At 51.0% G+C, this 20,939-nt stretch overlaps 1 protein-coding gene across 1 annotated transcript in view; it reads right to left on the reverse strand.

Annotated features, from left to right (window-relative positions):
- Positions 1-6,685: 6,685 nt before the first annotated feature.
- LOC109529119 (microtubule-associated serine/threonine-protein kinase 4) overlaps positions 6,686-20,939 on the reverse strand; it is a 35,031-nt gene continuing 20,777 nt past the window's right edge. The window contains 26 exon segments of the mRNA XM_074895041.1: positions 6,686-7,141; positions 7,176-10,174; positions 10,442-10,626; positions 10,710-10,846; positions 11,045-11,167; positions 11,253-11,486; positions 11,488-11,699; positions 12,203-12,375; positions 12,448-12,572; positions 12,716-12,825; positions 13,161-13,283; positions 13,367-13,468; positions 13,550-13,715; positions 13,904-14,036; positions 14,277-14,415; positions 14,491-14,699; positions 14,974-15,065; positions 15,175-15,236; positions 16,378-16,510; positions 16,583-16,684; positions 17,029-17,238; positions 17,306-17,381; positions 17,459-17,613; positions 18,243-18,321; positions 18,404-18,473; positions 19,980-20,068. Of these exon segments, the coding sequence (XP_074751142.1) occupies positions 7,755-10,174; positions 10,442-10,626; positions 10,710-10,846; positions 11,045-11,167; positions 11,253-11,486; positions 11,488-11,699; positions 12,203-12,375; positions 12,448-12,572; positions 12,716-12,825; positions 13,161-13,283; positions 13,367-13,468; positions 13,550-13,715; positions 13,904-14,036; positions 14,277-14,415; positions 14,491-14,699; positions 14,974-15,065; positions 15,175-15,236; positions 16,378-16,510; positions 16,583-16,684; positions 17,029-17,238; positions 17,306-17,381; positions 17,459-17,613; positions 18,243-18,321; positions 18,404-18,473; positions 19,980-20,068 (5,659 nt within the window). The 3' untranslated portion in view covers positions 6,686-7,141; positions 7,176-7,754.

A 20,939-nucleotide genomic window follows, 5' to 3' on the forward strand; every position in this document is an offset into this window, starting at 1 on the left:
GAGCAGGCCTGGACTCGGGCCTCCGCCGCGAGCTCGGCAGGCACCCTCAGCATGTGACCCATTTCCCTCCGATGTCTATGAGAAAAACGCCCACCGCCACTCATTTTCACCAAATGCAAGACAGAGAGAGAGAGAGATGTTACTGGATGGATCAGGACAGACAGACGTTGATGTGTACGTGAATGGACAGAGTTTTTGTTGTTGTTGTGCGTACGTGTATGGGTAGACAATAGACATGTTTGTGCATTTGTGTCTCTGAATGGATAGACTTGTTAACGCGTGTAAGTGAATGCTTTGTTTTATAATATTGTGTGTGGATGAACAAACATGCTTACATCACGGGTGCATGATCATCCATATATTGAAGAGGAAATAACTAAAATAAAGACAAATTCAACCAAAACAAACCTGCTGCAAAACTTCATTAAAACTAAAGAATGAACTGTCCATGTGAATGGACAGACACATTTTGGACTCCCCCTAAGTGGAGTGTTTTGCTGGATGTAAGTGGATGACTGGAACACCGACGCTGATTTCTGTTACCGCATTAATGGCTTTTTGAATTAGATGTTAGCATGAAGCTCGCAGCCCCCCCCCCACCCCGCCTTGGAGGTGGGTGGCGAGATGGAGGAAGGGGAGGTCACATGAAGTAGGTCACGGCGAGAGCAGGCCTGGACTCGGGCCTCCGCCGCGAGCTCGGCAGGCACCCTCAGCATGTGACCCATTTCCCTCCGATGTCTATGAGAAAAACGCCCACCGCCACTCATTTTCACCAAATGCAAGACAGAGAGAGAGAGAGATGTTACTGGATGGATCAGGACAGACAGACGTTGATGTGTACGTGAATGGACAGAGTTTTTGTTGTTGTTGTGCGTACGTGTATGGGTAGACAATAGACATGTTTGTGCATTTGTGTCTCTGAATGGATAGACTTGTTAACGCGTGTAAGTGAATGCTTTGTTTTATAATATTGTGTGTGGATGAACAAACATGCTTACATCACGGGTGCATGATCATCCATATATTGAAGAGGAAATAACTAAAATAAAGACAAATTCAACCAAAACAAACCTGCTGCAAAACTTCATTAAAACTAAAGAATGAACTGTCCATGTGAATGGACAGACACATTTTGGACTCCCCCTAAGTGGAGTGTTTTGATTTGTTTTGGGGGATGGCAGCCCTCCTTTTTTAAAGGAAAATGCACATTGGTGGTTTATCAGCATTTGGGGAGGGGATGGGGGTTAAAAGCCCAGTAAATGAATGGATAAGTGCATGCGCATAAGTGAAAACCTAAAACCCTCTCTGCTTATACTGAATAAAAATAGAACTGCAACATTGTTGCTGCCATTATTGGATGATCTCAGCAAAGGAGAAGCGCTCACTTAACAGAGCTCGATGTCCGGAGAGGAAAACTGCAAATGGTCCTTTTATTGGGGGCAGCCAAAGGCACACTTGGGCAATCATCAGGCTATCTCATCTGCAGATGGCACACCCGTTTTGGTGGATGACCTCGGCAAAGGACAAGTGCGCGCAAACAGGAATTTTGATTTGTGAATGTGAACACAATTTTGAGAGAAATTGGCCTTTTGCATCAAGGAAACAGTCTTTGACTTCAGCTCGTGAAAAATAGAAAAAAAAAACTGTTGCATTTGTAATTTTGTTCAGTGAAGGTGTCAATGTTTCATGTTCTTTACTTCTGGAAAGTATTCACACACATCAAACAAAATGAAATGAAATAAAGGGGGCAAAACCAAAGTGGTGAGAGGAAAGAGGAGCCAATGACGGGATGCTTGTCCAATCATTTGATGGCAAAAGATGTGGGACAGCCTCAATCCCACTCTTAACGCTAATCTTCCACCAAAGCTGATTTGTCGCCGCTCGCTCCGCCAACTCTTATGCAAGCTGGAGCTTTTTGGGCCCACGTTTACGCCACAGGGCCAAAACTCACGACGGCCCCTCTCACACTGCCTCTGCTGTTACCCCAAAGTCAGTTTCTGGGTGAATGGCACCAATAATTTTCCACCTTTGGAGTCTGCAAATAAGATTTGTTGGCTGTTGTTGGCCCAGGATAGACTTTTTTTTATTTTGCACTCAATAAATATTCTATATTTAAAAAAAAAAAAGTTAAATCCCTAAAACGAATTGAAAACAAAGCATTTAAAAAGACTGAAAAAAAAATTCACAAACCTGCTCTCAAAACTCAATTCAAACTGGCTTGAGAAAAAAAAAGTCAATACGAAATAAAAACGAATGACAAAACCAAAACAAACCCTCGAGCAGATAACGAGAAAAGGAGGGGACCCGACCTTGAACCATGTGGAACACCAAAGACCGTTAACATAGATTGCTCGACACAAAATGGGCGGAAAGGGGCAATTTTCCCTGAGGTCATATCGGTTGTAACAGTGGCATTGGCTTGTCTCACAGGTAAGAGACAAAATGTCCTGTGTTGACACTTCGCTGCGTTGTTGTTGTGAGAGCAGAGGGAGGCGGGAGAAGGAAGACATCCGTTCAGCTGTCCCGCCTTAGAGCAGAGTGGACGGTGTGCGTAGAATGTTGGTGCGCTCCAGCGGAACACTGTGTGACTTGGGGCCAGGCCAATGCTGCAGCTCGCCAATCTCATGTTCCAAAACTCAGCCGCTGGATGAGCTTTAGCCTCTGCCGCGGGGAGAGGAGGGGAGGGGAGGGGGGACGGGTTGGTTCAGTCACAGGTTAGAAGATTTGTGTTTCCGTGTACCAGCATATGTCCTCCGGGACATCATGTGCACCCGAGCTTTGTTTTCACACGGATTCTTGTGTTCTTCTCCCGCTTTTTTTTTTTTTTTTTACCGCCACTCATTTTCACCAAATGCAAGACAGAGAGAGAGAGAGATGTTACTGGATGGATCAGGACAGACAGACGTTGATGTGTACGTGAATGGACAGAGTTTTTGTTGTTGTTGTGCGTACGTGTATGGGTAGACAATAGACATGTTTGTGCATTTGTGTCTCTGAATGGATAGACTTGTTAACGCGTGTAAGTGAATGCTTTGTTTTATAATATTGTGTGTGGATGAACAAACATGCTTACATCACGGGTGCATGATCATCCATATATTGAAGAGGAAATAACTAAAATAAAGACAAATTCAACCAAAACAAACCTGCTGCAAAACTTCATTAAAACTAAAGAATGAACTGTCCATGTGAATGGACAGACACATTTTGGACTCCCCCTAAGTGGAGTGTTTTGATTTGTTTTGGGGGATGGCAGCCCTCCTTTTTTAAAGGAAAATGCACATTGGTGGTTTATCAGCATTTGGGGAGGGGATGGGGGTTAAAAGCCCAGTAAATGAATGGATAAGTGCATGCGCATAAGTGAAAACCTAAAACCCTCTCTGCTTATACTGAATAAAAATAGAACTGCAACATTGTTGCTGCCATTATTGGATGATCTCAGCAAAGGAGAAGCGCTCACTTAACAGAGCTCGATGTCCGGAGAGGAAAACTGCAAATGGTCCTTTTATTGGGGGCAGCCAAAGGCACACTTGGGCAATCATCAGGCTATCTCATCTGCAGATGGCACACCCGTTTTGGTGGATGACCTCGGCAAAGGACAAGTGCGCGCAAACAGGAATTTTGATTTGTGAATGTGAACACAATTTTGAGAGAAATTGGCCTTTTGCATCAAGGAAACAGTCTTTGACTTCAGCTCGTGAAAAATAGAAAAAAAAAACTGTTGCATTTGTAATTTTGTTCAGTGAAGGTGTCAATGTTTCATGTTCTTTACTTCTGGAAAGTATTCACACACATCAAACAAAATGAAATGAAATAAAGGGGGCAAAACCAAAGTGGTGAGAGGAAAGAGGAGCCAATGACGGGATGCTTGTCCAATCATTTGATGGCAAAAGATGTGGGACAGCCTCAATCCCACTCTTAACGCTAATCTTCCACCAAAGCTGATTTGTCGCCGCTCGCTCCGCCAACTCTTATGCAAGCTGGAGCTTTTTGGGCCCACGTTTACGCCACAGGGCCAAAACTCACGACGGCCCCTCTCACACTGCCTCTGCTGTTACCCCAAAGTCAGTTTCTGGGTGAATGGCACCAATAATTTTCCACCTTTGGAGTCTGCAAATAAGATTTGTTGGCTGTTGTTGGCCCAGGATAGACTTTTTTTTATTTTGCACTCAATAAATATTCTATATTTAAAAAAAAAAAAGTTAAATCCCTAAAACGAATTGAAAACAAAGCATTTAAAAAGACTGAAAAAAAAATTCACAAACCTGCTCTCAAAACTCAATTCAAACTGGCTTGAGAAAAAAAAAGTCAATACGAAATAAAAACGAATGACAAAACCAAAACAAACCCTCGAGCAGATAACGAGAAAAGGAGGGGACCCGACCTTGAACCATGTGGAACACCAAAGACCGTTAACATAGATTGCTCGACACAAAATGGGCGGAAAGGGGCAATTTTCCCTGAGGTCATATCGGTTGTAACAGTGGCATTGGCTTGTCTCACAGGTAAGAGACAAAATGTCCTGTGTTGACACTTCGCTGCGTTGTTGTTGTGAGAGCAGAGGGAGGCGGGAGAAGGAAGACATCCGTTCAGCTGTCCCGCCTTAGAGCAGAGTGGACGGTGTGCGTAGAATGTTGGTGCGCTCCAGCGGAACACTGTGTGACTTGGGGCCAGGCCAATGCTGCAGCTCGCCAATCTCATGTTCCAAAACTCAGCCGCTGGATGAGCTTTAGCCTCTGCCGCGGGGAGAGGAGGGGAGGGGAGGGGGGACGGGTTGGTTCAGTCACAGGTTAGAAGATTTGTGTTTCCGTGTACCAGCATATGTCCTCCGGGACATCATGTGCACCCGAGCTTTGTTTTCACACGGATTCTTGTGTTCTTCTCCCGCTTTTTTTTTTTTTTTTTGGATTATACAGCGCTTCTAAAGTATGCTCAAATATTATCTCCGCAAAAAAGGATGACATTTTAATAAACAGATCAGACGACAGATTAACAATATTGATTGATCTTTCAATAGCTCGACGGGCGGTGATAGATCAAGACTGACAGACTGAATAAATAAAAGATATCTCGTTTCACAGCGATCGACACGGATTGATGAAAGAGCGTAAACTCTCGCAAACTTTCTCTCCTCACAGTCACCCGATGACTGGAGTCACGTGGGCCGTGAAAGTTGTTGATAATGTCAATCATGGCACACTCCTGCAAATCGGGGGGCGAGGCAAAAACAGGGAAACCTGTTCGGTTTCATTTTTCACCAAATGGACACACACAGGAGGTGTCTGTGCGTGCAATTGGCTGGCGACCACTCCACGACAAACTGCTTCTCTCGACAAAAACTAATGAATTAATTCAAGATTCCAAATCAACAACGGGGAGATTTTGCATCGACGCATGACTGGTTACAAATGGATCAACAGCGCCACCTGACGGTCACAGGCGAATCCTCCTCTATGGTGATTTGAGAAAGAAGAGCAAAAAAAGCCAACGTGTCGTCTGATTCATTATTTTCTTTATTCTCGTGATGACGCAACATTCGAAGTATATAAATATCTGTTTGTTTGTTTGTTTGTTTTTTTTAATATACAACATCTATGACATCCATAGAGCGTTTCTCCTCGGGCAAAATACAAAAACTCAATAACAACTTTTTATTGCACATTTTCTAAAAGACCAAAAAGCAAGTGGGAAGCAAACATGGCTAACGCTCGTGTTTGCACAGTGGAAATAACAGCACAGTGGAGACGGGATGGGCGGACTGCTTGGAGACGACTTGTTTTTTTTTTCCCCCCCTCCACACCAAAGCCCGCCGTGGGTGCCACACGACACAAATTTTGGCAAATGAGCACGATACAAAAATATACAGCGGTGAAGGCGGTAAACAGACATCAATGTGCTTTCGACTGGACGCTTGAATGGCTCGGTTAGAGACAAATGAGTCCCCCCCCCCCTTAATTCACTATGCCCGAGCTGTGAGCGTTTAAGGTGCATTTGTCAATTCCTACAATAAAAAGCCAAAAATCAATCTCAAACTTCAACTCACTCGTGTTTATTTTTTTTAAAGGCCTCAAAATGGGTGAGTTGCGCAAAGCTAAGCCTTACTAATGCGACAACAAAGTGAAGCGACGCTACAACTTGAGATCCTCATCGTCACATCATGTGAGCCCCCCGCCGACCCCCTTTCCTCTCAACCAATCACTGCACCACGGAGGCCCAAGGACCCGGACCAGAAAGATTATGATCCTTGAAGTGACGACACATGCTCACAATCCAAAATTACGTGACACTTTTCCTGCAAAACATCGAGAGCATACAAGGTCACGTCATCACGTCTTTGAAACAATCCAGGCACCACCGAAACCCCCCTGGGGAGGAGTCATCATGCGTCAAAAACATATAGAACGTTAGCGACGTGAACAACATTCTCTCAAACAATAAGTCACTTAAATCCCTCCAGTCCGAGGTCATGGGCAAATGAGCACGATACAAAAATATACAGCGGTGAAGGCGGTAAACAGACATCAATGTGCTTTCGACTGGACGCTTGAATGGCTCGGTTAGAGACAAATGAGTCCCCCCCCCCCTTAATTCACTATGCCCGAGCTGTGAGCGTTTAAGGTGCATTTGTCAATTCCTACAATAAAAAGCCAAAAATCAATCTCAAACTTCAACTCACTCGTGTTTATTTTTTTTAAAGGCCTCAAAATGGGTGAGTTGCGCAAAGCTAAGCCTTACTAATGCGACAACAAAGTGAAGCGACGCTACAACTTGAGATCCTCATCGTCACATCATGTGAGCCCCGCGCCGACCCCCTTTCCTCTCAACCAATCACTGCACCACGGAGGCCCAAGGACCCGGACCAGAAAGATTATGATCCTTGAAGTGACGACACATGCTCACAATCCAAAATTACGTGACACTTTTCCTGCAAAACATCGAGAGCATACAAGGTCACGTCATCACGTCTTTGAAACAATCCAGGCACCACCGAAACCCCCCTGGGGAGGAGTCATCATGCGTCAAAAACATATAGAACGTTAGCGACGTGAACAACATTCTCTCAAACAATAAGTCACTTAAATCCCTCCAGTCCGAGGTCATGTGACGTCTTTCTGTAGCCGACCAGGACACCGCCGGGACCCTGGTCGAGGGGGCGGTCTCCTGTCAAATGTTACAAACATCTCATGATAGTTCTTATAAGCGACGCCGACGGAGAGCCTCATGGTCTGATGTTTTTTGAACGAATCAAAACGCAAGAGAAAAAAAACCTATTCCCTACTCAGTCTTTGTCATCTAAGCAAGATAATCACAATCCGAGGTCACGTTACATCTTTTTGAGCCAATTGGGACACCAAGCCGGGCCGCCCCAGGACCCCCGTGCGCTGCTCATAACGAGAGTACGGTGCTCATCCTGTATGTTGGGGCCCCGACGACATTCTCAGTCTCACAGTTTTATTTGCGCAATGCTACATTTATCGCCGCATGTTCCCAACGAGGAAGCCATTCGCAACCGGACGCTCCGAAACCAATCCAAAGCGCACAAAAAGGAATGTGAGGACGCGTTTTACCGTTGGTGGATGCTAAGCACCGCGGCGGCGGCTCGATCGCATCAAAGCAACAAGGCAGGTACAAGCGCAAGCTTTTCATGGCACCTCAACAGCGAGGGTTCGCCCGCGTAACGGCCCGTGCGCTCCTCCGTTAAAACGAGAAGGTGTCGATGAAAACGCGGAAATGTTCATTTTGCGTCAGGGGAGTCACACACGGCGCTTTCCCTCAGCCAGAGTTTTTGTCCGTGCCCCCGCGCGGGTCTCATTTGTGGTTTCTCGCCGGGCCATTTTTTTCTTGGCCAGCTTGTCGGGGGGCAGCGCGTTGTCGGGGGGTTCCACGGGGTCGGCGCTTGCCCTGGCTTGTCCCAGGTTGGGGTTTTTTGGCTTTGATTCGCGATGCTCCTTCACGGGCTGCTTTTTGGGCGAGGGCTCTTTCTGCTCGGGCGGCACCGCGGATGGCTTGGCGGGCTTCAGAACTTTGGCCTTTGAGTCTGCGCTCTCTTTGACCGCCGGAGGGCATTTTGGTTCCGGCGGCTTGGCACTGGCGGGCAGTGACTGCGCCGATCCCTCAGCGGGGGGCAACGTCAGGTCCTCTCGGTATGAAAGTTTCGGATCGTGGCCTGGGGTGGACTGGGGGCCGGACCTGGTTTTCTTTCCGGGGACAAAAGTGTTTTCTCGAGGACACGCCGCAGCAGCGACTGCGGCGTCCTGCCCATTAGAGGTGCAAAGTTCTGAAATCCTCGGAACCCGGTCCTCCGCCGGCTCTGAAGCTCCTTCGGCCTTCGGATGGTCCGGCACCGGACGCTCTTTCTTTGGCGTCGGTGCGACGCCCGCTGACACGGTGCCCGGGTTGAACACGGACGCTGTTTGTGCAGCACCCGGTGCCACTTTTGGATCAGTAACCTCTTTCGCGGTGGACCTGTCACAGTGAAGGGGAAAGCTCGGAGCGGGAGAGGTTCGGAGCGGCTCAGGTGAAGCAACACGAGGTCCGAAACCATCTTGGGATGTGCAGTCTTTGTCCGGAGCCACTCTGGCCCTCGCGGGAGAGCAAGCATCTGCACCCGCAAGAGAACATTTCCCATTGACTTGTGGCTGATCCGCTTCGTCATCCTGGTCTTCGTTGCTAACTTCCCGAATGGAGGGCGTCTTCCCGTAGGAGAAGTGCGAGCTGTGGCGGGCCGCAGCCACCTTCGCGCAGGGTCTGCTCTCCTGCTTGGAGCCGTCACAATCGTGTCTGCTCTTGGCTTTGTCCCCGAGCGGATGCTCCTTGGGGAAGACGGCGGCGTCAGGACTCAAGGGGTACGCCAGAGGACTTTTGGGCTTGTCCGGAGCTTTCAGCTGCCGTTCGGCGGCGTTCTGGAGCCACAGGGGAGGGCCGGCCAATTTGCTCTCGGCCATTTTGGCTAAGCACGGATCCGTTTTGGAGACCCTGGGCCCTGAGAGCAGGCCGATGTCCAGGGTGCCCTCCAGAGGCTTGAGAGGAGACACGTGGCGTCCCTCCAGTTTATAGTCAGACGACGCCTTCCTCAGAGGACACTCGCCCGACGAGATGAGTTGCAGCTTCTCCACGGCGCTCTCCCCTCGTCCCGAGAACATCTTGGGGGCCATCGGACCTTCGGCGCCCAACCCGGCCTTGGTGTGCTCGTGAGCCGCCGCGTCCAGCAGGAGACTTTTCGAGCGGGTGGCGCCGAAATGGAGGTTGTCGTGGACGGCGGGGGAGAGTCGACACGCAAAGTCGTCTCGCTCCTCAAACGACAGTCGCTTCCTGGTGAAGTCCATGCTGGCGGCCTTGAGGTCGGACCTCTCCATCTTGTCTTTGGCCGCCCGAGGATGCGAGCGCTCTCCGTCGCCGGCGGCCGAGTCGCTCACCAGGTCCGACGCGCGGCTGAGTTTTTTGTACAGAACGTCTTTCAGGGCCACGCTCGCCGTCTCGGTTTTGCTTTGAGCGCGGGCAAGGAAGTCGTCGGCCCCCGATGGGTCAGGTTCCCACTTGGTGGGCGTTTTGTCGAGCTCCTCCGGCGTCTCCCGGCGTTCCCTGCGGCCCGCCGGCCTCTTCAGGCATCCCTGCTCGACGGGCCGGACTCGCGGGACCGCCGCCGCCGCCGCCTCGCAGGCGTTCCCCTCAGAGGCGCCACGATCGCCGGCGTCCCCGTCCTCCTGATCCTGAGCCTCCTCCTGCGTCACCTCCAGGCTTTGCTTGCGGGCACACAGATGCTTCTTGTCGGCCGCGTAGGACGGCGCGAGCTTCTCCTCCGACTGCACTCGTTTCAGGAGCGGGGAGCGCGGCGGCTCGGCGCTTTTAGGCCTCACGATGTGGCGGATGATGGTGGGCGGCGAGTGGATCTTGGCGGGGAAGGCCTGGGCGCTTTTGGAAATGGCCACCGAGTGTCCGCCGAGCAGCGGGGAGGGCGAGCGCTGAGGGGAGGTGGGCTGCGGGGTCGGCGAGGGCGTGCGGGCCAAAGGGGAGAGAGGAATGCTCCCCGCGGACTTGCGCCGCCCCTGACGGAGCCGCTGGCCCGGCAGCTTGGCCCCCAGACCGTGCAGGGTGCTGGGCCGGATGTGCGTGGAGCCCGCGGGGGAGTTTGGCGTGCTGGAGCTGGGCGAGCTGCTTTGGGACGAGTTGCCACCTGCAAAATCCCAAAAGAAAAATCAATTGAACAGACTGCCGGCTGTGGAAGCGAAAGAGAAAAGTCGACCACCTCCACCCGGGGTCCACGTTTTGCTATCCCCTGCAGATTATTTCATTGTTGTGATTTTTTTTCTCGTCTTCTTTCGGTTTTGGAGGTGCGAGGTGCCCACGACACGCACAGACGAGTCAAAGATGGCCGCGGCTGCACTTTAAGTAGGGGCGCGGCAAACAGCGGCTGTCGTTTCGTGCTCGACGACGAACCCACCTGAGAGGGTGAAGTCGGGAGGCGGGCGGAAGGTGGCGGTGGGCGAGCGGGGCGAGAGGCTGTGCGTGGGCGAGCCGGGCAGACTCTCTCCGGACGACAGCGAATGGTTGAGCGACGTGAAGCTGCGACTGGTGTGGAGCAGAGGAGACGGCTGCATGGCGAAACGCCGGAAAAGCGATCGCCGCCTGGCCGAGAGAGAAGAACAATCGTCATGGCGAGGTTGGATTTTTCAACTCTGGAACTGAAATCCCCGATGATTGACTCGTGCCTCTCCGGAGTCTTCTCCTTTTTGGCCTTCTTGGCACGCCGCACCATCTTGCTCCTGTAGCTGTTCCTCCTGGCGGGGCCTCTTTTGATGGACGTGTTCTCAAAGGGGGTGGTGGTGATGGACACCTTACTGCCGCTCTGAGGATGACCAAGAGGGGGGGGGGTTAAGAGCCACGAGACACCACCACTTGAATCATTGACATCACGTTTGAAGGTGAAGCAGCGAAAATAAAACAGTCACATGAAGGTGGTGGTGGTGGTTGTTGTTGTTCCGCAGCCCGTTGTCAAAATGGCTCTTTTGTGACTCCTTCTCCACTGGAACGTCCGTACACTCACCTTGACTAAAAGCTCCACAACCTCAGTGTGGACGAGACCGTGGACCGTCTCGCCGTTGACGTGCGTGATGAGGTCGCCGGCTTTGAGTCCGGCTTTCTGAGTGGGCCCGCCGTCCTCCACGTTCTGTCGCGCAAAAAGAGGCAAGCGGTCGTGGCGCGCCTTCGCCACTCAAGCCCGAGGACGGGCGGAATCGCGGTCGCGGCCTTACCCAGACCATGTGGTAGACGGTGTAGACGTCGCCGTCGCAGGCGTACACGCGGATGGCCCGCAGCGTGAAGCCGAATTTCTTGCCGCTGCCGTGGATGACCACCGGCTGCCGCGCCAACAGCGAGGCGGAGGACGAGTCCCGGCCGGGGGACGAGTCTCGTGAGGAGGAGGGTTCCGACGACAGCGAGTAAGGGGACAGCGGGCTGGCCAGCGGCGAGGCGCCAAATATGTCTGAGAAGATAAACCAGGACAAGTCAGACTGAGGGGATCAGGAGGGAGAGCGCGCCGGTGGAAACGGACTTGGGGACTTTCGCTGACGTCCGTGGCTTCTCGTGCCCACCGCCTCCGCCGGGTCTCGGGGACACCACGGATGCCCTCTGGTCTCCGTCCGGGCTCTGCACGCCTTCGCCCCGCGGCGTCAGCTGGTCCAAATGCTCAGAGAAACTCCCTGACAGGACGCAAAAGGTCCAGTGGTAAATGTGTGTAGGAGTGAAATGATTTCTTACCATTGCTTGTCATTTTTGATGACAGGTATTTATGCCTTAAAAAAAAAAAAAAAAAAGAAAAACTACAATAACAAGGAAAATGTATTTTTTGGTAAGATTTGACATTTTTAAATGAATTAAAAACAATTTGCCATAAATAATCCAATTAAATCAAATTTCATTCATGAAGTAAATAAATCAAAAAATGGTTACATTTGTAAAATCTTATATTTCCTGTCTATTTTTTAATATTTCATATCAATTTAAGGTTTTGTTGATGCCAGAAAATAAAATACCTTCAACAAATCCTCAATACACTCAAGGAAAAAATGCAATTGTAAGGTATTGATTACTTTATCTGCAAATTAGATTTTAGAATTATTTTTGCGCCATTTTACAATTGGAATGAAACAAAAAAAAACCCGGGCCGCAAGCAGTTGTCGGCTCCTCGCGTCGGTCGGCGTACCGGAGAGCGTGGCCCCGCTGCGGGTGCTGCCAGGCGTGGTGGCGTCGGGCTCGTCCCGCGGCAGCTCCCCCACAGCGAAGGACGTTTTGCCGGACGACTCGTCCACGTCTTCGCTCTCCGAGGCCGAGATGGCGAACTTGGGGAGCGAGGCGCCGTCCGCTGACAGCGACGGCCTGCGGGACGGGGCGCAAAATATGAATTGAGCTTTCGGGGAGCGGTTTGGTTTATTCGACGGAGGCATTTACATGTCTGTGAAGTCGGGCGTCCAGCTGAGCGAGTCTCGCGCGGGCGGGCTCTCGCTTTTCTTCTCTTCCGCGGCGTCCCCTTTCTCCTCGACGTGGCCGCGCGATAGGTCCAGACTGCTGTACACCTGAAAGACGATAATCATCCACTCATCGCAAACGTTGACTCCCACGCACATTTCAATCATCACCATCGCTAACAGTTTTACAAACGGTGGCTACATCAAGTTTACATTGAGAGAAATGCTGGACCGATTTTGGCGGCGGTCACCTTGGAGAAGCGGTGAGAGCAGGAGGAGAACTGGCGGAGCTCCACGTTGAAGTCCTCGTCGTTGGTGTCGTCCTCCTCCGTCTCCAGGTGGTGGTAGCGTTCCGAGCGAGCTGCGGAGACGAGGGCAGACGGCAGAGGGGAAAATGATGCTGACCCGCTCTTTGGCTCCAGCACCAAAAGTTCCTTAGCGGTTCTTGCAGATGCGACGAAACGGTAACAATGACATTCGAGTTCCTCACTTTGGTGCCAATTGGTGAAAATAGTTTTAGGGTGGGGCACTCGTTCACCTTGGGATGACAGTGTTAAAAAAAAGAAGTAAAATCTCCACAGTGTTGCAGCTGGAGCGTTCATTTGCCACAGCAATAAAATCCAGGAAATTTCTCTCTCTTCACTGCATCGGTTCAGCATTTGGTCCAGTCTGAGAAACTCCCCTGACCCGACTCACTGTCAAAGTAGCTGGTGTCATCCTCGGACTCCAGCTGAGGGATGAACTCGGCCTTCTGCCGGAGGAGGCCGTTCCAGTCCAGGTGGTGGAAAAAGGGATGCTGTTTCACCTCGGCAGCGCCGCCTGCGGATACACGGCGGCGAGTGATTTGCGGCAATCTTTCTCAGCTATCATTGGAATGGTGCCGCTTGTCGGTTGGCCCGTACCTGCGCCCATCCTCTCCAGAGGATTCTGTCTGAGCAGAACGTTGATGAGCTCTTGGGCCTCGGCGGGCGGCGCTTCCTCTCCGTCTGGCCAGTTGATCTCATCTGCGCACACGTTGGAAATGACCTTTTTCGATTCCCTGACACCTTTGCCGCGGCTCCTTTCCATTTGGGCATTCCACTGACCGCTGATGACCTGCCCGAAGAGCTCCTCTGGCGTGTCCCCGAAGAAGGGCACGCAGCCTACCAGGAACTCGTAGAGAATGATGCCCATGGCCCACCAGTCCACCGGTTTGCCGTAGCCTTGCCTCAGGATCACCTCGGGGGCGATGTACTCCGGCGTGCCGCACACCTAAGCGCAAACAAATCCAAAGAATCGGCGGTAAACGGCCGGGATGTGAGAACGACATCAGATCCGCCATCGTGGCAAAGTCATAGCCCTTCATCAGAAACCCTGAGGAGGGGCCGCAGATGGGCGAATCCCCCCCTTGCTGCAATGGATGCCGAGCGGGCAACAGCAAGTAAGCCACGGGTGCTCACCTGCTTGTCAGAGAACTCGCGGGCGTCCTTCTCGATGTGGCCTTCGTACAGGTTTGTGGTCATGTTCATCAGGCCCACTTTGGACAGGCCGAAATCCGTCAGCTTGATGTGGCCCATGGACGTCACCAGCAAACTGACACAAAGGCACAGGTTTTTTTCAAGATCGTGGACTTGAAATTACAGGGAGCCAGCTCTGCCACGGAGGGTGAATATCCGGCGCGCCTAGCAGCAAAGCTCCTCCCCTCACATCAACATAATTCCTCGGTCCCAGTTGACCACGAGTTAGCGCCAAAGCAATGTGACGGGGCTCGGGCATGAGCACATAGATAAATAGGCACATTTCTGCTGGGAGGCGGGAGACGGGGTCCCTCACTTGTCTGGTTTGAGGTCTCGATGCACGATGCCGTAGTTGTGCAGGTACTCCAGGGCCAGCACCGTCTCGGCAAAGTACATCCGGGCCATGTCCACGGGAAGGGGGCCCATGTTTTTCAGCAGGGTGGCGCAGTCTCCTCCTGAAAAATGTAAAAAGGAAATTTTGAAATCATGTCCTCGCGGAAATCCTCATGGTTCTCGCCACGGCCGCCCACCTTCCACGTACTCCATGACCATGCACAGGTGGCGCCTGGTCTCGAAGGAGCAGTACATGGAGACCACAAAGGGGTTCTCGGCAAAGGTGAGGATGTCCCTCTCCACAAAGGCCTGCTGGATCTGGTTCCTCAGCATCAGGTTCTGCTTGTTGATTTTCTTCATGGCGAAACGCTGCTTGCTCTCTTTGTGCCGCACCAAGTACACCGCCCTGCCACCGCAAACGGACAGCTACTGAGGGCTCACTTCATTGGCAGACATCAAGCGTTCCATTTTCGAGACAGCTCGAAAATGGGGGTGGGGGGGTAGTATAGCTCATAACGACTACAAGCGGACGGGTTTGACTAGTGCAAATGGAACTAGAACAGACAGACCATGTAACGCTACAAAGACAGACAGGCTAGCGCAACATGTAGGTCGCATGGCGAGACGCAAGGTAAACTCAAATCGGAAGCGCGAGTGCCGTTGAGGACGTTTGGTCTCACCCGTAGGCGCCGTTGCTGATCAGTTTGGTCAACTCAAAGTCCAATTCGCACGGTTTGCGTCTGGACCTCAAGGCGCCGCTCAGACTCTGGGACTGACAACAGAAGCAGGAAGAAAAAAATGGAAATGTATATGCACGAAAGGGAAAAAAAATTGAAACAAAAAGAGAAAAAAAGATTCCACCAATGAATGATATCACTTACGCAGTCTTCAGTTTCTGGAGTCTGCGCAATGCCGCTGTCACTGCTGCTGAACTGAGCCATCTCTGTACACCAAAAACAAACCCAAAACCACAACCGGCAATCGTCAGAAAAAAAGACATGCCCACAGAGAATACATGCTCGCGGGTGCCGTTGCAGGTTTTCATTGGACTGTGCGCGTTGCTTGTTTAGAGGTTCACATCAGGCGTGTCCAAACTACAGCCCCGGGGGCCATTTGCGGCCCACCATGCATAAACGGGCAAAAAAAAAGTTTTGCGTCAAACACAAAATGGAAACTGGTAAGGGTGCTGACTGAGTCGATTTGGGGTGAAACGAAATGAGGTGGAAATGAGACTCATCTAAAAGTCATTAGCAGCCACCTTGCATCCTAATCAAAGCCGCCAAGGTCCGCGTGTGCCCATTACGCCAGCGAGCGCACAACACGCTTCCGCTGCCATTTAACATCTGCCCGTGAGCGCGTGTGCGTGCGAGTGGGCCATTCCTTCCTCATGCTTCCTAATGGGCGTTGATGTTCAGGAAGGTGGCGAGACAATCTGTTCAAAAAGACACGCTTTCACTTTCCTTGCTTTTACAGCCCAACTGAGACATCCATCGCACACCATGTCCTCCGCCTGGGTGCTTACATTTGTCGCTGCGCAGATTCCCCCTCTGAAACTTTCACCCCCCATGTTGCTTTTTTGTTTTGTTTGTTTTTTTTTTGACTCAAGAGCCTTTTTTTTTTAAACAGTCGGTTATTTGAGAAGAAAAATATATTGACCAAATCACCTTACTGAGCTTTGGTCACTATATGTGCTTCAGCGTGAATTGCAGAGAATCTGATCCCGCCCCCCAAAAATGAATAAATAAAAAATCTCTCAATTAATTAAACTCAGATTATTCAATTTAATCCTGTTTATGTACATTTGCACAGGATTTAATAAACATCAGATTGGAGAAATGTACTCAAATGTATCGTAATAATATGATGCCACCGGATCATCTATGTTGTTTTTTTTTTTTCACTGACCTATCTGAAATAGTTCCTCCATTTTTTGAATTGAGTTGTACAGATTATAGGTCACACAGATGGCGGAAAAAGTTTTGAAATGATTGATATTGGTTTCGTTGATTTGAACAGAGGTGTGTGTGTGTGTGTGCGCGCGCGCGCAGACTTTGTATAAATGCCTTGCGGGCGGCGCGGCACACCTTCCAAAGGATCTCGGGTGAGTCCCAGCTGACTGATGATGTAACGAGGGATGTCGGTCTTGATGCCCTGCCCCTCCTTAGCGTGGCCCTCGGCTGCCTCCAGGAGGTGGTAGAACTCCTCGGGGTCGAACTCCTGCACAAGGCGGGGAATGTCCAACTTGAGCGGAACTCCACAAAGCGGGCTTTGACATCGGCGGCGGCGTACCAGACATTCCAGCAGCCGGGCGGGTCGTGCGATGACCATGAGGATCTTCTTGGCCAGCTCGCGGATGAAGTTGACCTCCTCGCTCTCAGAACGTTCGGTGGACTGCGCGGAGAGAAAGACACGGAGGTGAATCGAACGTAAGGACGGCGACAAACAACAACAAAAATGTGAAAATGTGAGACGCATGTTTTGATTTTGCGCTCACTCCGTTTACACACGACGTATACATTCTTTGTTTGGGTGGGCGGTACCGAAACTTGTCCCACTTGCCACGTGTTGGCATTTCTCGTCATCTGCTACTCAGAAACTGTGCCCAGAGCAACAAAGCGTCGCCATCTACAGGGATGTGGTAGTCATCGCTGCGGTTGGCAAAGACTTTGATTTGGTGGAAGTGGAAAAGTTTCTTCTCCCTTAAGTTTGGAGCCGGACTGCGAGAGTGCGCTCACCTCCTGCACGAGCCTCTCCAGCTTGTCGGTGAGCTCGCAGAAGTAGCTGGAAGTGACCAGGCCCAGCCGGCTCTTCTCCAGGCAGTCGCGCGCCAGCTCGATGATCTGGTGGCGGGCGAAGCCGAGCACGCCGTCGGCCAGCGGCAGTACGCTCTCGGGAGAGTTGCCGCGGATGATCTCCTGGATTTTCTCCTCCATCTGAGCGGTGGCCTAAAGACGAGCGCCAAGGTCACGACGGGCGCCGTGAGGTCGGGCCACACGGAATGTCGGCGGCCACCTTGGGGAAGCGCTCCTTGTAGACGTGATTCATCATGATGATCTCGTGGTCGTAACAGGACGGAGACCTGCCGGGGCTGCCGAGAAGAAATGCCAAAGCGTCGCGGTGATGCGGGTGCCGCGAATATTTGGACAAAGCGCCACGGCGACCCACCTGAGGCTGCGCGAGCGCGGCCGCATGGTCGCCCCCCGGCGACACTCGTCGGCGGAGATGTTCTCGGTGCAAAAGTGCTTGGAGAGGAAGTGCAGCTCGTCCGGCGTGGGCTGAAAGGGCAGCTGGTGCAGCTTCTCCTGTGATGAACAGGACGACTGGAAGTGAAACAAATATACATTCAACAAGAAAACAACACAAAGTGGTGGCACTTGTTTGTCAATCAGCGCAAGGTCTCGTGTCATGCTAGCAGTAGAAAGCAGGGCGGTTAGCATTGGCACTGCAAAGCAGAAAATTGTGAAGGCATAAATCATGAAACATGCTAAATGGACAAAGCACCATTTGAAGTACAAAAAAAACAAAAAAACAAAATGACGTACAGTTAACGGCTATTTATGAGTGACACCCCACTTGAAAGGGTTTGTACGTGCCTATCAACACCACGAGATGGCAGCAGCTCACTTCCTTGACTCCAAAATGTCATCAGAGGACGCATGCAACCCCCCCCCGAGAATATTAGTTTTAAACCGGAGGACAAACGTCGACAACACTGAGACTGACGTGGGCTGGAAATTGCATTTTCGACGGGACTATTTGGTGACAACACAAAGTGCGTTTTTGTGTCGCGTTGCGGCTTTCGGCTCATTCAAAGAACAGAAAAACTCATTCGAGCCCCACTGATCAACGGTCTGGCCGATGACGGCAGAAACAGTTCAGAAGGAAAATGTACAAATGGGACTTGTTGAACTTGGGCCGTGTAGTCAAATGGAGGTTCTCTGATACTCACCGAGACGGTGGAGTTGGGCGTGTTGGTTCCATATCCTGAGGAGGGAAGGGAGGCCAGCGACCAGCGACGACCATCGCTCCTGACGGGCGCAAACGCAAAAGCCAACACAATGCACGACTCGTCTTCTGAGCCACAAAACAACAACGACAGCGCCACACCACCTTCGTGCAAAGGAGAAATGAGCGGAGGCGCTGGGGGAGAAGTTCCTCGGGCTGTCCTGCGGACTGGTGCCTGCGGGAACAAATACAAATCCGGCCACATGAGTTTTACCGCGCACAGGACTTGATCCGTCAATGCTCCTAGACTGAAATTTTGCATCTGTCGCTCATCAAGGTGTCGCCAGTAAAAGCGCTCGCCGCCCGCCGCGGGTGGAGCATTTCAAGCAACGATTGTCTTTGCAACAATCGGTTCCGTGAGCCCAGATTTGTCGAAATGCCGCATTGTAATTCACGGCGCACTTGAGGAAAATGATGCCGTGTGATTTGAACGGGGGAAATGTTGTCTTACGAGGACAGATGTTGCAGCCACAGAACCGCAGAGCAGTTTGGCAAACAAGAACGGCACGGCGCAAAAGCGACGCCAAATGGGTTGAACGCTCGCCAGAGCGGGAGCCAAATGGCTCATTCGACAACGCCACCGCCCGAGTAAAAAGGGAAACGACAAAGGCCGCGTCCATATATGGGCATAAAAACAAGAGCACCCCAGCAATGAGAGGCCATGCCGAAAAGTTGCACTCGTCCGCAGCAGTTCTTTACCTCGACTAGCGACGCCGCGCCTGAGCCACACAGTCAAGTCGTCCGAGAGCACGCTATGCACGTGTGGGTCCGAGCGCATCTTTTCCCCGCCGGGCTCGCACTCGATACCGAGTCGCCAGTTGCGACCAAGCTGCTTTTTTTGCGCCGCCAAGGGCAGGAAATAAAACGCCCTGCGGTCAAGGAGAGCTTCCTCTCTGGAGGCTCTCCGCTTCCTCCAAACACACAATCGCTTTCGGTGACGCCGTGCGCCTCTCCTGCATTTTAATCCTCCGACATTTCGATGGCTTGGTCGATTCAGAGGTGAATTCGATTTATTTCGTTTGCTCGGTAAAACGCCAGGAAAAAAAAACAAACAAAAACAAAAGTTGATCATTGTTTTCCTGAGTGTGTGTGTGTGATTTTGATCCGACACAAAGAGTCAAAAGTCAGCCGGCAAAAGAATATTTACTGTTCAGAGGCTGAAATTCCAAGGATTCGGACAACTTGATATGAAGCAAAACGGTTCATCCAGTTGCAAGATAAGTAACGATTACGTTGATCAAAGCTGATGATTCAGCGTTGCACCTCTAATGTCCAAAAAAAAAAAGAAAAAGACATCTTGTGGATTAAAAACAATCACATTGCTTTACTTCAGGAAACTCCACTTTGCTTGATGCTCACAATGCCAGAGACGGCGTCACAAATAGCTTCTACGTGGAAGTGCTGACACTTCCAACAATTGGCTATTGGAAGACAAAACGTAAATATTTTAATAAATCATTCTGGTGAGTCGTGTGTAAAATTTTCAGGGGAAAAAAAAAAAAAAAAAAAGAATCCATTTTGGACTATGGATAAAATAAAGTGTGGACAAAGCAAAATTCCGTGACTACAAAATAAAAGAATGCACAAATCCGTCATCTGCCGACAAATGTCGGATGAGCAACGACCATGACGCGATGTGAGCGAATGAACAAATGAATGAACAAATGAATGAATGAGGCACCTGTGAGAGACGAGAGGGGCGAGTGGGGTCGCGGTAAACCGGTGGACTGGCCGCTTCCGATCAGGCTTTTCCTGTTGCTCGTCCGACAGCTGCGGAAACAAATCATCAGTCAGTGAGCGCGAGATCGCAATCGGAATCACTCCGTCCGCGCTTGACATTGCGAGTCGGCCATGATAGAGTGAATCCTTCTTGGTCTCATCGCTGCAATCGCAAGCGTTCGCTCGGTCCTCTCTCACTATTTAGTCATATGTTTAAGGGATGTTTATTTCTTTATTTTTGGGGCGAAATATATTTTGAAAAAAAAAATCCTGACATAAAGAAACGTGTGCGCGCGTCACAGCTTCAAAGGAGGAGATGACGACGGAGCGGCTTGAACACACCGACAGACGCACAACAATCCCGCCAGACGGGAACAATCGGGCCGCGTCGGCGACCGTTCTGTACGCCAGGAACACTCCAAAGAACAATGGGGCGCTCTGTGTGCGTGTGTCGAAATGCCCGAGTAGGCAGACTGGGCGCGGTTGTCAACCCATCGCTGCCGAGGTCACGCAGAGCGCCCCGTTGTCACGCCTGCGCCACTGCTGAGCTACACACTTTGATAAGATATCCTTTATTTGTCCCACATTGGGGAAATTTACAGTCTACAGCAGCAAGATTGGGTAGAAAGAAGAAAAACAAAGTGACATCCGTATCAGACGATAACAATGTTTGGATGCATGCTTAGATAGCACACCTTGCCATTAAAGACCCTGATGAGGGACCCCTCCGCCCCCACAAAAATGAAACATTTTGCAAATTGGACAACACAGATTAAAGTGTTGTTGACAAGCCAAATAAGGAGAGCAGCGAGCAAGGCGCCAAGGCGTTGCGTGACCCCGCCGCCAACAATGGAGCTCATTAGGTCGCCGGCTCGCGCGCAAGCAAAGGCGGTGTGCGTTCCCTTAAGTGTGGATCTACACA

This window comes from Hippocampus comes, unplaced genomic scaffold (assembly GCF_001891065.2).
Source record: "Hippocampus comes isolate QL1 unplaced genomic scaffold, H_comes_QL1_v1.1 scaffold145, whole genome shotgun sequence".
NCBI classification, from domain to species: domain Eukaryota; kingdom Metazoa; phylum Chordata; class Actinopteri; order Syngnathiformes; family Syngnathidae; genus Hippocampus; species Hippocampus comes.